Source organism: Rhinoderma darwinii, chromosome 2 (genome assembly GCF_050947455.1).
Source record: "Rhinoderma darwinii isolate aRhiDar2 chromosome 2, aRhiDar2.hap1, whole genome shotgun sequence".
NCBI classification, from domain to species: Eukaryota; Metazoa; Chordata; class Amphibia; order Anura; family Rhinodermatidae; genus Rhinoderma; species Rhinoderma darwinii.
This window is the reverse complement of record NC_134688.1, coordinates 313,212,229-313,226,496: the sequence shown is the minus strand read 5'-3', so window position 1 is coordinate 313,226,496 and position 14,268 is coordinate 313,212,229. Positions and strand designations below refer to the sequence as shown.

The following is a 14,268-nucleotide window of genomic DNA, read 5'->3' as shown; positions in this document are numbered from 1 at the left end:
TGTTGGTGGGACAACTTTGGATCTAAGGACCCATCTCAACCAATATAGGTACACTATAAGAAAAAAAATAATGCATATATTGCCAAACAGTTTACGGCGATCAGCCACTATGAGAAACAATTCAGGTTCAGGATACTGGACCACATCCCCCCCACTTCGACGTGGTGGGGACAGAGTCCAACTGCTGAAACAAGGGGAACTATAATGGATATACCGGATAAACACCTTAATACCAAACGGAATGAATGTCGATTACAAATTGCATGTTATGACATGAAGGGAGTTTAGTTGCTTGCCGTGTAGAACACTGCTAGTGAGACCCCCTGAACACCAGGAACTAATTTATTTTAATATATTTTAAAACATTTACTATTTATTATTTTTGCTTTATTTTGACAGTGGATACACAAATTTGTACACAACTTTTTGAAAACACTAGCCCACCTTGATGGTTGATCTCCATATTGTATTAATTTTTTGTATATTTTTTCAATATTTATCGTCATATGTTTTTCTATATATTTTTATATGTATGTCCTTTTTGCTACCAGGAGAGATTGTTTAGCTCACCTTTAATATAATATATTACCGTTCATTTAATAGCAGACGTTTATTTTGATATAGGATTTACGTTCTGGTTTCATACCATGTCCACACTGCAACAGTAGAGGTGCGGTTTTCATGCGGTTTTCTGTCATCTGTGTGCATGTTTCCTCATGACCACTTGAGGGCATCTATTAAACAGAGCATGAGAGTTATATACTCTACTGGCTCCTGATGGTGGCCCACACGGAGAGGTGACTGATACCTCGGTATAAAGGTCTTTGCTTCATCCCCCTTGTATAGGATGTGTTTGTTCTAAAACATAAGTATAACTGTTAGGTGGCAGTTATTACTCTAATTCCAGCCCACCTTGATTATCTGCTTGATACATGTCTCTCTTGGCTGATTGGTCTGTCACACCCGGCCTTGCCAGTAGAATACTTAATAACCTATACATTGCCCCTTTCCATGATGTTGCATTTGGTTTAGGTGATTCCTAGTGCACATGTTCATACACAAGTAGTTTGCCACTTTCCAAGATGGCACATTTACAATACAGTATCTTTAGAGTGCATGCGCTGTACATTTTTGAGCCACTCCTCCCTCCTGGTTAGTGATCTCTTTGGACAGGCGCACTGAAGTTGCCCCAGACGACGGTAAGAGTGTGCTGTTATACATACGAGTCGTGATGCTTATTATTTATACCCCTAACTGGTGAGTTTATTTTAACACATAGCTGCACTAATTACGATTATTAAGCCTTTATAGCTAATATATACTGTAATGATAGATTGAGCTAATATCTGAATATTGCTATTGACGCATAATACACTTTGTATGCAATTTTTAGATATATGTATCCTTCTGATATTTGTTATGTCATGTTTCAGTATCATTTATTATGGGAATTCATAAATCCCAATCATCCCGGATTCCTGGCGGTGTCTCGGTTTCAACTGTATCTGCGTCCTCAGTTGAATCCAATGCTGAGGTAGGGAACCGTCAACTCCCTGCTTCAGCATCCACCTATGGTGCCCCGGGGCAGAGCAGCGCAAGCTGTCTGGCCGGGGATTCCGCTCCTGGAGAAGCCCCCGGTGTCACTATCAATATATGGACAGTGACGTCAGTGGTTACTCCTGGAGCAGAATTCCTCACCGACGCTTTAGCCAGGGATTCCGCGCCTAGAGGGAGCCCCAATGGAGCTATCTACAATGGGGGCAGCGCTATCTTCAAGGGGGGTGTGGCACTATCTACATGGGCACTGTGGCACTATATGGGCACCATCTACATGGGCACTGTGGCACTATGTCGACACTGGCACATTATATGTGGGCACTTTTGGACTATGTGGACACGATTTTCATGGGCACTGTGATTATATGTGGGCACTGGCACTATGTGGGCACTGGCACCATCTATGTGGGCACTGTGGTACTGTGTAGGCACTGACACCATCTATGTGGGCACTATCTACAGTGGGCACTGTGGCACTATCTACAGTGGCATTGTGGCACTATAGGGAATTATACTGTGTGGGCATTATTCAGTTTAACAGTTAAAACAAGGGCGTTCTAATTATACTCACAAACATGAATAAAAACAGCACTTCTTCCTGGTTGCCCCAGGAAGAAGCTGTAGGGTTATGTGCACACGTAGTGTTTTCAGCCGTTTTTCGGGCTGTAAACGTCACGAAAAACGGCTGAAATATCAGAAGCAAAACGCCTCCAAACATCTGCCCATTGATTTCAATGGGAAAAACTGCGTTCTGTTCCGACGGGCCATTTTTTTTCATGGCTATTTTATTAAAACGGGCGCGTAAAAAAACGGCTGCGAAAAAAAAGCGCATGTCACTTCATCAGCTGTTTTTGGAGCCATTTTTCCATAGACTCTATAGAAAAACATCTCCAAAAATGCAGCGAAAAACGCGAGTGGCTTAAAAAACGTCTAAAAATGAGGAGCTGTTTTCCCTTGAAAACAGCTCTGTATTTTCAGACGTTTTTGGTTTAGCGTGTGATCATACCTTAAGGGTATGTGCACACGACCTCTTTTCAGACGTAATGGAGGCGTTTTACGCCTCGAATTATGCCTGAAAAGACGGCTCCAATACGTCGGCAAACATCTGCCCATTGCTTGCAATGGGTCTTACAATGTTCTGTGTAGACGAGCTGTCATTTTACGTGTCGCAGTCAAAATAGGCGCGTAAAATGACGGCTCGTCAAAAGAAGTGCAGGACACTTCTTGGGACGTTTTTGGAGCCGTTTTCTCATAGACTCTATTGAAAACAGCTCCAAAAACGGCCGTGAAAAACGCAGCGAAATACGCGAGTTGCTCAAAAAACGTCTGAAAATCAGAGGCTGTTTTCCTTTTAAGGCTGGGTTCACGTGACCTATTTTCAGACGTAAACGAGACGTATTATGCCTCGTTTTACGTCTGAAAATAGGGCTGCAATACGTCGGCAAACATCTGCCCATTCATTTGAATGGGTTTGCCGACGTACTGTGCAGACAACCTGTAATTTACGCGTCGTCGTTTGACAGCTGTCAAACGACGACGCGTAAATGGACTGCCTCGGCAAAGAAGTGCAGGGCACTTCTTTGCCACGTAATTTGAGCTGTTCTTCATTGAACTCAAGATTTACGAGCGTCTCAGAGCGTCTCAGACGCCTCGTAAATTACGAGGAGGAGCATTTACGTGTGAAACGAGGCAGCTGTAAACAGTCTGTCTTTTCACACGTAAATGCCTCTGATCGTGTGAACATACCCTAAAACCGCTCCGTATTTTGAGACGTTTTTGACTCTGCGTGTGACCATACCCTAAGGTGAAACCCAGGGTCGGGTCCATGTGAGGCGTGCTGCTTGCATTGTTATGAAAAAGAGCTGTTTTTATTGATGTTTTTGAATATAATTAACCCCTTAATGACCAGGCCTTTTTGCGTGTTAGTGACCAAGGATTTATTTTTATTTTTTTCACTGTCGCATTCTAAGAGTTGTAACTTTTATTCTGTTGACATAGCCGTGTAAGGGCTTATATTTTGCGGGACATGTTGTATTATTGAATTGCACCATTTTAGGGTGCATATAATATATTGATTAACTTTTATTAACTTTATTTTAGAAAATAATTGAACATAAACAGCTATTCCATCATTGATTTTCGCGTTATAAATTTACGCCGTTCACTATGCAGCATAAATAACATGTTACCTTTATTCTGTGGGTCGACACGATTACGGGAATACCAAATATGTAAAGGTTTTAGGTTTTCCTACGTTTGCATAATAAAAAAACTTTTAAAAAAATTACTTGTTTTTGCATCGCTCCATTCCAGGAGCCCTAACTTTTTTATGTTTCCATCAATGTAGCCATATGTGGGCTTGTTTTTTGCGGGACAAGGTGTCGTTTTTATTGGTAGTATTTTGGGGTACATGGGACTTTTTGATTAACTTTTATTTTATTTTTTGAGGGGGGAATGGGAGAAAAAAAAAGGAATTTTGCCGTTGTTCTTTGTGGGTTTTTTTTGGGCGCCGTTCAACCGGCGGTTTAATTAATGTGTTAACTTTATTGTTTGATTCATTACGATAACATATAATTGTATGTGTTTTTTTTTTACGCTTTTAAGCCCCATGCACACGGCCGTATTTTCATCTACTAAGAAATACTGTCTGTAAATACGAATCTGTAAGCATTTACGGAAGGGTGTCCGTAAATATGGTCTGTATTGCATCCGTATTCCATCCACATATATGGATCTGTAAAAAAAAAATGGAGGATGCAAATGATATCAGCATGTTGCATAGCAACACCTCCGTAAATATGAACGATGTACGGATGCACATCCGTATTTATAGAAGATACCATAGACTTATATGGAAGAGTCCTTGCCGTAATTACGGACAAGAATAGGACATGTTCTATAATTTTTTCAGCACGGAAACCCATCAGTAAAAATACTGAAAAGTGTCCATGGCCAATAGAAATGAATGGGTCCGTAATTACTGTCAGTATTTACTCTCCGCAATTACTGATGAAAAATACGGTCGTGTGCATGGGGCCTTTTTTGGGGAAAACAGTAGTTTTGTTTTTACTTTATTTAACTATTTTACTTTTTTTTTTGTCCCACTAGGGGACTTTACTTTGCAATCTTCTGATCGCAGATATAATGCTTTGGTATACTTAGTATACTGAAGCATTATTGCCTGTCAGTGCAAGGCCTTATTCACATGGACGTGTCCGTTTTGCGCGCGCAAAAGGTCCATGTGGCATCAGCATATGGTGTGTGGCTGCGTGATTTTCGCAGGCCGGCATCATTATGACACTCTGGTTCTATGTTGACAAACCGAAAAGCACGTGGTGCTTTTCTGTTTTCATTCATTCTTTATACTACTGTAGCGCGCATCACGCGCGGCACCTGGAAGTTCTTCCGTGTGACGTGCGCGATTTGACTTCAATGGGTGCGTGCTGCGCGAAACACGGCCAAATATTGGACATGTTGTGAGTTTTACGCAGTGCACATACGCTGCATGAAATTCACTGACAGTCTGAATGGCCCCATTCACTTACATAGGTCCGTGCGACGCACGTGAAAATCACGCGTCTAGCACGGACGTATAACACGTTCGTGTGAATAAGGCCTAAAACAGACAGGCAATCTATTAGGCCATGCCCCTGGCTGTCATGGAAACCGATTGTCTCCCTGCAATATCGTTGCGGGGCTGCTGATTGCTATTGACAGCTATTGATTGCTATTGACAGCGGCATCTAATGGGTCAAACTGCCGGATTCTGAGAGTTCTTTGTTCCGGCAGGAGCCATGCTGTGTATAACAGCCGTGCTCCTGCCGCTGATCTCGTGGGTACACTAGCAGTACCCATGAGTCAGAGCGATGGATATATCCATTGCTATGCAGGAACTATCACCTGCTTGTGTCGGATATTTCCGTAGCTCGTCGTTAAGGGGTTAAAACCCCCTTGTTTTAACTGTTCATCTGAAGTTGCGGTGAAACACTACGTTTGGGCTATTTTAAACTTTATTTAGAAACTACATTGTGGAGCGTAAGCATTCGGGGAGACTTGGTTGCTTCTTATCTAAAAGGAGCAAACACTGGAAGGAGTTTTGGCCTGAAAAACATATTTTTTCTGTACTCCCAGAGTAAGATCACTTACACCTTTACTACAAGCTGGAGTTGAAGGAAGGACAGTCCCGAAGGTGGATTGTTTTGCGGTGTATTAGTGGAGTGTGAGCGGAGGATCTATTTTGCTTTAATTTCATTTAGACATTTTTTGGACTTTGTCTTTGGACCTCGAGCTCCATTGTGCTCATTTTGTAGTGTCCCGTGGTTACTAGTAACATAATATCGTAGTTTCTCTATGGGGTATTATACTGTATTGGGGCATTATACTGTGTGCGGGGCAGTTATAGTGCATTATACTGTGTGGGGGTTCTATGCGGGGGATTATACTGAGGGGAGATAATATGGGAGCATGATACTGGGTGGGCTGAACCGGGTGTGTATGGGCAAGGATTAGGCGGAGTTAGAGGTGTGGCTTAAAATAAAAAAATTGGTTGTCCCTCTTTGTAATACTTGAAAGTTGGGAGGTATGGGAATTGTTTGATTGCACACCACTTATCTTGTATTTATACACTACCGTTCAAAAGTTTTGGGTCACTTAGAAATGTCCTTATTTTTGCAAGAAAAGCACAGTTTTTATCAATGAAGATAACATTAAATGAATCAGAAATACACTCTATACATTGTTAATGTGCTAAATGACTATACTGGCTGCAAACGTCTGGTTTTTAATGCAATATCTACATAGGTGTATAGAGGCCCATTTCCAGAAACCATCACTCCAGTGTTCTAATGGTACATTGTGTTTGCTAACTGTGTTAGAAGGCTAATGGATGATTAGAAAACACTTGAAAACCCTTGTGCAATTATGTTAGCACCACTGTAAACAGTTTTGCTGTTTAGAGGAGCTATAAAACTGACCTTCCTTTGAGCTAGTTGAGAATCTGGAGCATTACATTTGTGGGTTAGATTAAACTCTCAAAATGGCTAGAAAAAGAGAGCTTTCATGTGAAACTCGACAGTCTATTCTTGTTCTTAGAAATGAAGGCTATTCCATGCGAGAAATTGCCAAGAAACTGAAGATTTCCTACAACGGTGTGTACTACTCCCTTCAGAGGACAGCACAAACAGGCTCTAACCAGAGTAGAAAAAGAAGTGGGAGGCCCCGCTGCACAACTGAGCAACAAGACAAGTACATTAGAGTCTCTAGTTTGAGAAATAGACGCCTCACATGTCCTCAACTGGCAGCTTCATTAAATAGTACCCGCAAAACGCCAGTGTCAACATCTACAGTGAAGAGCTGACTCCGGGATGCTGGCCTTCAGGGCAGAGTGGCAAAGCAAAAGCCATATCTGAGACTGGCTAATAAAAGGAAAAGATTAATATGGGCAAAAGCACACAGACATTGGACAGAGGAAGATTGGAAAAAAATGTTATGGACAGACGAATCGAAGTTTGAGGTGTTTGGATCACACAGAAAAACATTTGTGAGACGCAGAACAACTGAAAAGATGCTGGAAGAGTGCCTGACGCCATCTGTCAAGCATCGTGGAGGTAATGTGATGGTCTGGGGTTGCTTTGGTGCTGGTAAAGTGGGAGATTTGTACAAGGTAAAAGGAATTTTGAATAAGGAAGGCTATCACTCCATTTTGCAACGCCATGCCATACCGTGTGGACAGCACTTGATTGGAGCCAATGTCATCCTACAACAGGACAATGACCCAAAGTACACCTCCAAATTATGCAAGAACTATTTAGGGAAGAAGCAGGCAGCTGGTATTCTATCTGTAAAGGAGTGGCCAGCGCAGTCACCAGATCTCAACCCCATAGAGCTGTTGTGGGAGCAGCTTGACCGTATGGTACGCAAGAAGTGCCCATCAAGCAAATTCAACTTGTGGGAGGGGCTTCTGGAAGCATGGGGTGAAATTTCTCCCGATTACCTCAGCAAATTAACAGCTAGAATGCCAAAGGTCTGCAATGCTGTAATTGCTGCAAATGGAGCATTCTTTGCCGAAAGCAAAGTTTGAAGTAGAAAATTATTATTTCAAATAAAAATCATTATTTCTAACCTTGTCAATGTCTTGACTATATTTTCTAGTCATTTTGCAACTCATTTGATAAATATAAGTGTGAGTTTTCATGGAAAACACAAAATTGTCTTGGTGACCCCAAACTTTTGAACGGTAGTGTATATATGTAATCACTTGCACTAAGTCTTTGATTGAGAAAGGTCTATGACCGAAGCATCGCATATGGAATAAAAGTAAAAAAAAGAATTGCTTCACCAAAAAGAAAAAAAAGGAGTTCGGCTTTTTTGTTGCATTTGACTACCAGAGGAACATAGCCTAATTCCTTTTGCCTGCACACCACATCCTGCCTTACTAAATGATGCTGCTCGGGGTCTGGGTGTGTATAATTATTAAATTTTTTTTATGATTTTGGTACTATTTTATTAATTCATATCTGTTTTAATCAACCAAAATTGTAATCAATTAGTGACCAGAGGTGCTCGTCATGATGCTGACGGGATGACGTCGGTGGGTGTGAGCGGTGCGCGGCGCGCCATTGGTTACAGGGGTTTTCCGTTTGTGTATTTAAATCGAAGCTGTCAGAGTAGCTACTACACCTCCTGACGAAGGTTGCGAAACGCGCGTCGAGGTGCTCGGTGTCCAGGTGCCCTATCATATATTCGCTATGTCCTCCTCAGGTATGCTCTACTTTTAACATTGGTTGTTCCTTTGCAATTACTGTTGCCAATTGTAGTGCTATTTTTCTTGTATTGCCCTTAGCAGGATTACCAGCGTGGATATGCTGTTTAAATAAACCTATCGCACTTTGACTTCAATTGCCATGTTGATCGTGCTTTATGGGAATATATGTTATTCACTTCACCTGAGATGTAATTGACTTCATGAGAAGTCTATACCATTCATGATTTATGTCATCATATTGCCATGTTGATCGTGCTTTATGGGAATACATGTTACTCACTTCACCTGAGGTGTAATTGCACTTTCATGAGGAGTTTATACCATTCATGATTTATGACATCATATTTGAGGTCACCTGGTTTTCTTTTATATTTTTTACATGTCTATAGTATATACTTGGGAGGAGGGTTATTTTTGTATTGATGTATAATAAATTGTAAAGTATTTAAATAAAAATGTAATTGTATTTTTGACAAAATAATTGCATGATATCAAGATCTCTTTTTTGGTTTAATATATGTGAATATTGTGGTATCTTGAGTATAATAAATTGTCAAGAAATATATTTATATAGGTGATTATATCACTTAGTGACCAGCCTATTTTAGGCCATATTGACTAAGCAATTTTTTCCATCGTCGCATTCACAGAGCTATAACTTTTTTATTTTTCCGTTGACGTAGCTGTATAAGGATTTGTTTTTTGTGGGACAAGTTGTATTTTTTTTTAATAGCACTATTTTCAGGTACATAAAATGTATTGATTAACTTTTAAGGGGAGTAATAGGAAAAAAACGGATTTTGACATTCTTTTTCGAGTCTTAAATTTACGCCATTTAGCCTGTGGTATAAATAACATAACTTTATTCAGCGGGTTGTCATGATTGCGGCAATACCAAATTTATATCGTTTTTTTTATGTTTTACTACTTTTACACAATAAAAACACTTTTTTTTAAAAAAAAGTTATTTGTTTTTGTGTCGCCATATTTTAAATGCCCATAACTTTATTTTTCTGCTGCACAAAGGCTAATTTTTTTTGCGGGACGACTTAGATGTTTTTATTTGCACCATTTTGGAGTTCATACAACTTTTTGATCACTTTTTATCACTTTTTTTTTAAGGCAGGATGAACAGCAAACAGCAGTTCTGGCATTGTTTTTTTATTTATTTTTTACGGCGTTGACTATGCGGGTTAAATAATGTAATAGTTTTATAGTTGGGGATCATTACAGACGTAGCGATACCAAAATATGTGTCGTTTTTTTAATTTATTTTTTGTCTTTTCATAATAAAGAATTTTGTAAGGGGAAAAAGTGGGTTTTTCTTTTTTTTTTTACTTGGGATTTTTATTTATTATAAACTTTTTTTAACTTTTAATTTTACTATCACTTGGGGATCATCTTTTATATTACACCGCAATGCCGGTTTCCCACGGGTCAGATATGCTGCGTAAAAATCGCACAGCCTATCTGACCTGTAACCCGTGTCACTTTCCGTCCGAAAAATCGCACCACATTGTGGTGTGGTTTTTCTAACAGAAATTCCACTGCACAAGAAGGCGCTCATACTTACCCCCTCCATCTTCTCTGCATATAGTCCGCCCTCCTACGATGACATTGCAGGCCATGTGGCGCTGCCGCCTGTGATTGCCTGGAACCATCACATGGGATTAAACGTCATCCCAAAAGGCCGGAATGCAGGAAGAAGGACCGCGTTCTGGGCAAGTATGATTTTCCCCGGAGTTTCGATTTTTGCAGCATAAACGCTGCGATTACACCGTAAAAGTCGCAACACTTGGCTTTCCTTTGCGGGTTTTGCATCCCCATCGAATTCAATGGGGAAAACACGTGACAGAAAATAAAAATGCAGCATAAATTGACATGCTGCGGAATTCCATTCCGCACCACAGGTCAATTTATTAACGTTTTACGCTGTTTTTTTCCGCAGCGTGGGCATGATATTTTCTAAATCTTAACCACTTTGCTGCTCCTGTAAATACTGCAGGATTTCCACATGCAATTCCGCAGCATTTACGGTCAGTCGTTAAGGTGTTAAACTGCTGCATGAATAATCAAAGATTTGAACACAATTTTGGAATGAAATAAGATTGATTTTTGCAGAACAGCGTAGTTCAGCGATTTACGCTGTTTACATAACTCACGACCATATAACCTTTTTCATGGTCGGAATTCACCTCATTCAGCCGCAACACAGATCGGCAGAATGGTGTTTAGGGGGCCTGGTTCTAGAGATAGCTGCGGGTACCAGAGGTGGGACCCACATCCATCTGACACATATCCTGTGGATATGTCATAAATGTCTCTCGTGGGAAAAACCCATTTAACATTTATATATGGAAGCATTTGTTTTAGGGTGTATCTTCACATGCCGGTAAACAACAGTTGTTAAACACTTGCTTAACATTTTAAATCTGTACTGCTAGATAAATGCATAGCAAGACCACTGGCAATTTTGTGATAAGACGTGTGCGATCTGCGTATCACACTACTGGCCCATTTAAATACACTCTAAGGCCTCATGCACACGGACGTATTTTTTTCCTCCTGTAAATACTGAAGTACATATGGGTCCTTTATCACACGTATTCGACCTGTATTCCACCAGTATTTACGGACCCATGCCCGTAAATACGGGTCCGGTGTCGCCAGTATTCCACCCGTATTTACGGACCCGTTTTCTCTGCACTAATCGGCAGCCCGTTCTCTCTATCAGTGCTGGAAAGAGAGAAGGGGCACCCCTTTCGGGCAGAGTTTCCGCAGCGATTGAAAGTAAAAGAAGTTCATACGTACCGTTGTCTTGGTGACGCATCCCTCTTTTGACATCCAGTCTGACCTCCCAGGATGACGCGGCAGTCCATGTGACCGCTGCAGACTGTGAATGGTCTGTGATTGGCTGCAGCGGTCACATGGGATGAAACGTCATCCCGGGAGGCCGGACTGGAGGAAGAAGCAGGTAAGTTAACTTTTAATACTATTAACTCCAGCGGTAGTCACTGTCCCAGGTGCTGAAAGAGTTACTGTCTAACCGTTAACTCTTTTAGCACCCTGGACAGTGACTATCCCCTGACGTCGCCTAGCAACGCTCCCGTATTTACGTGTGTACACACGTAGCCACACGTAATTCCGGTAGCCCAATAGACTTCTATGGGCCTGCCCGTGCCGTTATTACGGCCGGAAATAGGACATGTTCCATATTTTTTAACGGCACTGGCACCTTACCTTAAGCATACGGGAAGGTACCCGTGGCCAATAGAAGTCTATGGGCCCGTAATTACGGGCCGTAATTAAGGCTCGTAATTACTGCCATTTTTACGTTTGTGTGCATGAGGCCTAAATCCCATAAATATGCAAATAGACACATAATATGTTTAGGTTTTGTCTAATACACAAATATATATACAGTCATGTAAGTACATACCATGTAAAGTTTAGTATTTTTTGTGGAATATATTAATGTTGTATTTTTATTGAAACCGTATAAAAGATAAGATTTAGCATATACACTAACAAATTAAAAAATTATTGCAAAGTCAACCACAAAAAAAAACACAGATAACCATTTCCCTCTGTGAAATACCGGATATTGCTCGCTTTGGTAGAAACATCTTCCAAGAGATAAGAAGTACTATGCACACCAATATGGAGTTATTTATCCAAACAAATAATTTATTTATTTGTAGCCAGTGACAGTGCAACGTTTCGGTCAACACCTTCACCTTCCTCAGGCACTTTAGTCAATGCTGATCCTGCGTGGATGGCTCTGTAAGATTGGCGGGTAACCGCTATGTGAGGCGCCTCACATATCGGTTACCCGCCAATCTTACAGCGCCATCCACGCAGGATCAGCATTGACTAAATTGCCTGAGGAAGGTCAAGGTGTTGACCGAAACGTCGCACTGTCACTGGCTACAAATAAATAAATTATTTGTTTAGATAAATAACTCCATATTGGTGTGCATAGTACTTCTTTTCTCTATTGGATCGGGTTGGGCCCCTACTAATGCACCCACACCATTACATAGTGCTATCCAAACCTTGTAACTAAGATCTTCCAGGAGATGCAGTATTGTGAGACACTAGACATGGACCGCACATCCACAATATATACGTTGATCTGAGCCGCTAGGCATAATTTATAAACATGAACATGAGTTTCGTTGTTAACATTTTAATCAAACTGTATAAGCCCACTTGATACTTCAAAGCGACCTCTTTCAATGTGGATCCCTACTCTATCGGTTGCAGCACCGCATGGCGGCCACAGCCACCGCAGCACTGCTCCTGCAGGGGGAGCATCCCAGAGGTCCAAAAGCACCCATGCTATCGGGCTGTGCCAAGCCTCCTTGGCTCTGGGCCACATCCCCCCACAAGTGCAGCACTACAGCAACAGATACGACCCCACAGCACCACAACATGTGAACAGATGGAATAAGCTCACCTTACCATGCGCCCCAAGTGACCAACTGAGAGCACAAGCAAGAGCAGAAACACTTATGAGGTCATTCCTAAATTCAAATCAACTGGGTCAAATGTGTGGTGTGCTGGTGCCAAGTAAAACAAAAAAATTGAGGAGGATAGACTATATAATGTCAGTATTGTGAGAAATTAGACATGGACCGCACATCAACAATATATACGTTGGTCTGAGACGCTAGGCATAGTTTATATGGAACATGAGGTTCTTTGTTAACATTTTGTTCAAACTACCAGGAGAAGTTTGTTGTAATGGTCTACCATTCCCAGACATTGAGTGAGAATTTTTTTCCTTCTGCTAGATAGTCAATTTCATAAATTCTTATGTAACATATCTTATCCCAGTCCGTTTCTTTCGGACCTGTGCCGCCATTCAAGTCTATGGGTCCACAAAAATAATGGAAAGCAAAGGAAAGCCATCCGTTTTGTGGGTACATTGCTAGAAAAAACGTCTGGGAAATCCTATTGCGTGACCATCCTATTGGTGCGGACTGCTAAATATGGATGGTATAGGGACACAAACGGCCATAATATACGGAACGGTTGCAGAAGAAACTCGGAGGCATTACGGACCCAAATAGGATCAGTAGTTTGCAGCCCGATCAATGACAACGGTCGTGTGCAAGAGGCCTAACAGTTTGTAATCAAGTTCTTTTTGTGAAATGTTGTCTATGTTTTTACCAAAGCGGTCTTCTGGTAATATGGTAAAATAGGACTCTCTACCTTGTCTGTCTAGACCATATTGTTTCAGAAGAGTTTTCCTAAGAGTTTAGGTTCAAACTTTAGTTTTACCCTGAAATGATTTTTTTACCTGATTTTTCTGCCTCCTGACACACCACTCATGTGGGTTTAGCTTGTTAACCCTCTTTCTAGAAGTAGACTAATAGTATATCTCACTGCACTGGATGTCAAAGTGAACTAAGTCCTGTAAAAAAAATTCAAGGATACTTAGAGACTCCATGCAGCCTCTTGCATTACCTTGCATTCTGCTCTTGAGCTAAACCTGCATGAATTGCTGAGCCTGGGCAAGTTGGCAGCAGATTGAAATTTTCTCCACTATTTTGGAAATCATATTAAATTGCTTTCAAGTGATTTTTCTGTGAATTTGTCTTGTTTAATATATTTTTACAAAGTCAATTTTGATTTTCTGTTTAGTTACATCACCTTTATCTTTATATAGGTCAAATATTGATATGTTCACAATTTTACATGTGGTATCTATATTTTTTCACGATTGTGAAACACAATACAATTTTCATTAATTCATTCAGCTTTTTAACAGTTTAAAGCTGCCTGAAATGTAATTCTTGTTTCAGATTCTACTTCTATGATTAGCAAACAACTTGGATCCATGTCACTTGATGAAGGACGGGGTGCGTAGCCTACAAAACTAGCAGTATAGTATAAGTGTGGGTTTTTATCTGTGTGTGCTGCATTAGTTTGTAGGTGGCAAC

At 40.8% G+C, this 14,268-nt stretch overlaps 1 protein-coding gene across 4 annotated transcripts in view; it reads left to right on the top strand.

The window, feature by feature from the left end:
- DCAF6 (DDB1 and CUL4 associated factor 6) overlaps positions 1-14,268 on the top strand; it is a 712,682-nt gene that overhangs the window by 370,347 nt on the left and 328,067 nt on the right. For 3 of the 4 annotated variants that reach the window (XM_075853536.1, XM_075853533.1, XM_075853534.1), the window contains one exon: positions 14,131-14,187. The exons of the other annotated variant lie outside the window; for it this stretch is intronic. In XM_075853536.1, coding sequence (XP_075709651.1) covers positions 14,131-14,187 — 57 coding nt within the window. The remainder of the gene's footprint in view (positions 1-14,130; positions 14,188-14,268) is intronic. 4 annotated transcript variants of the gene reach the window in all.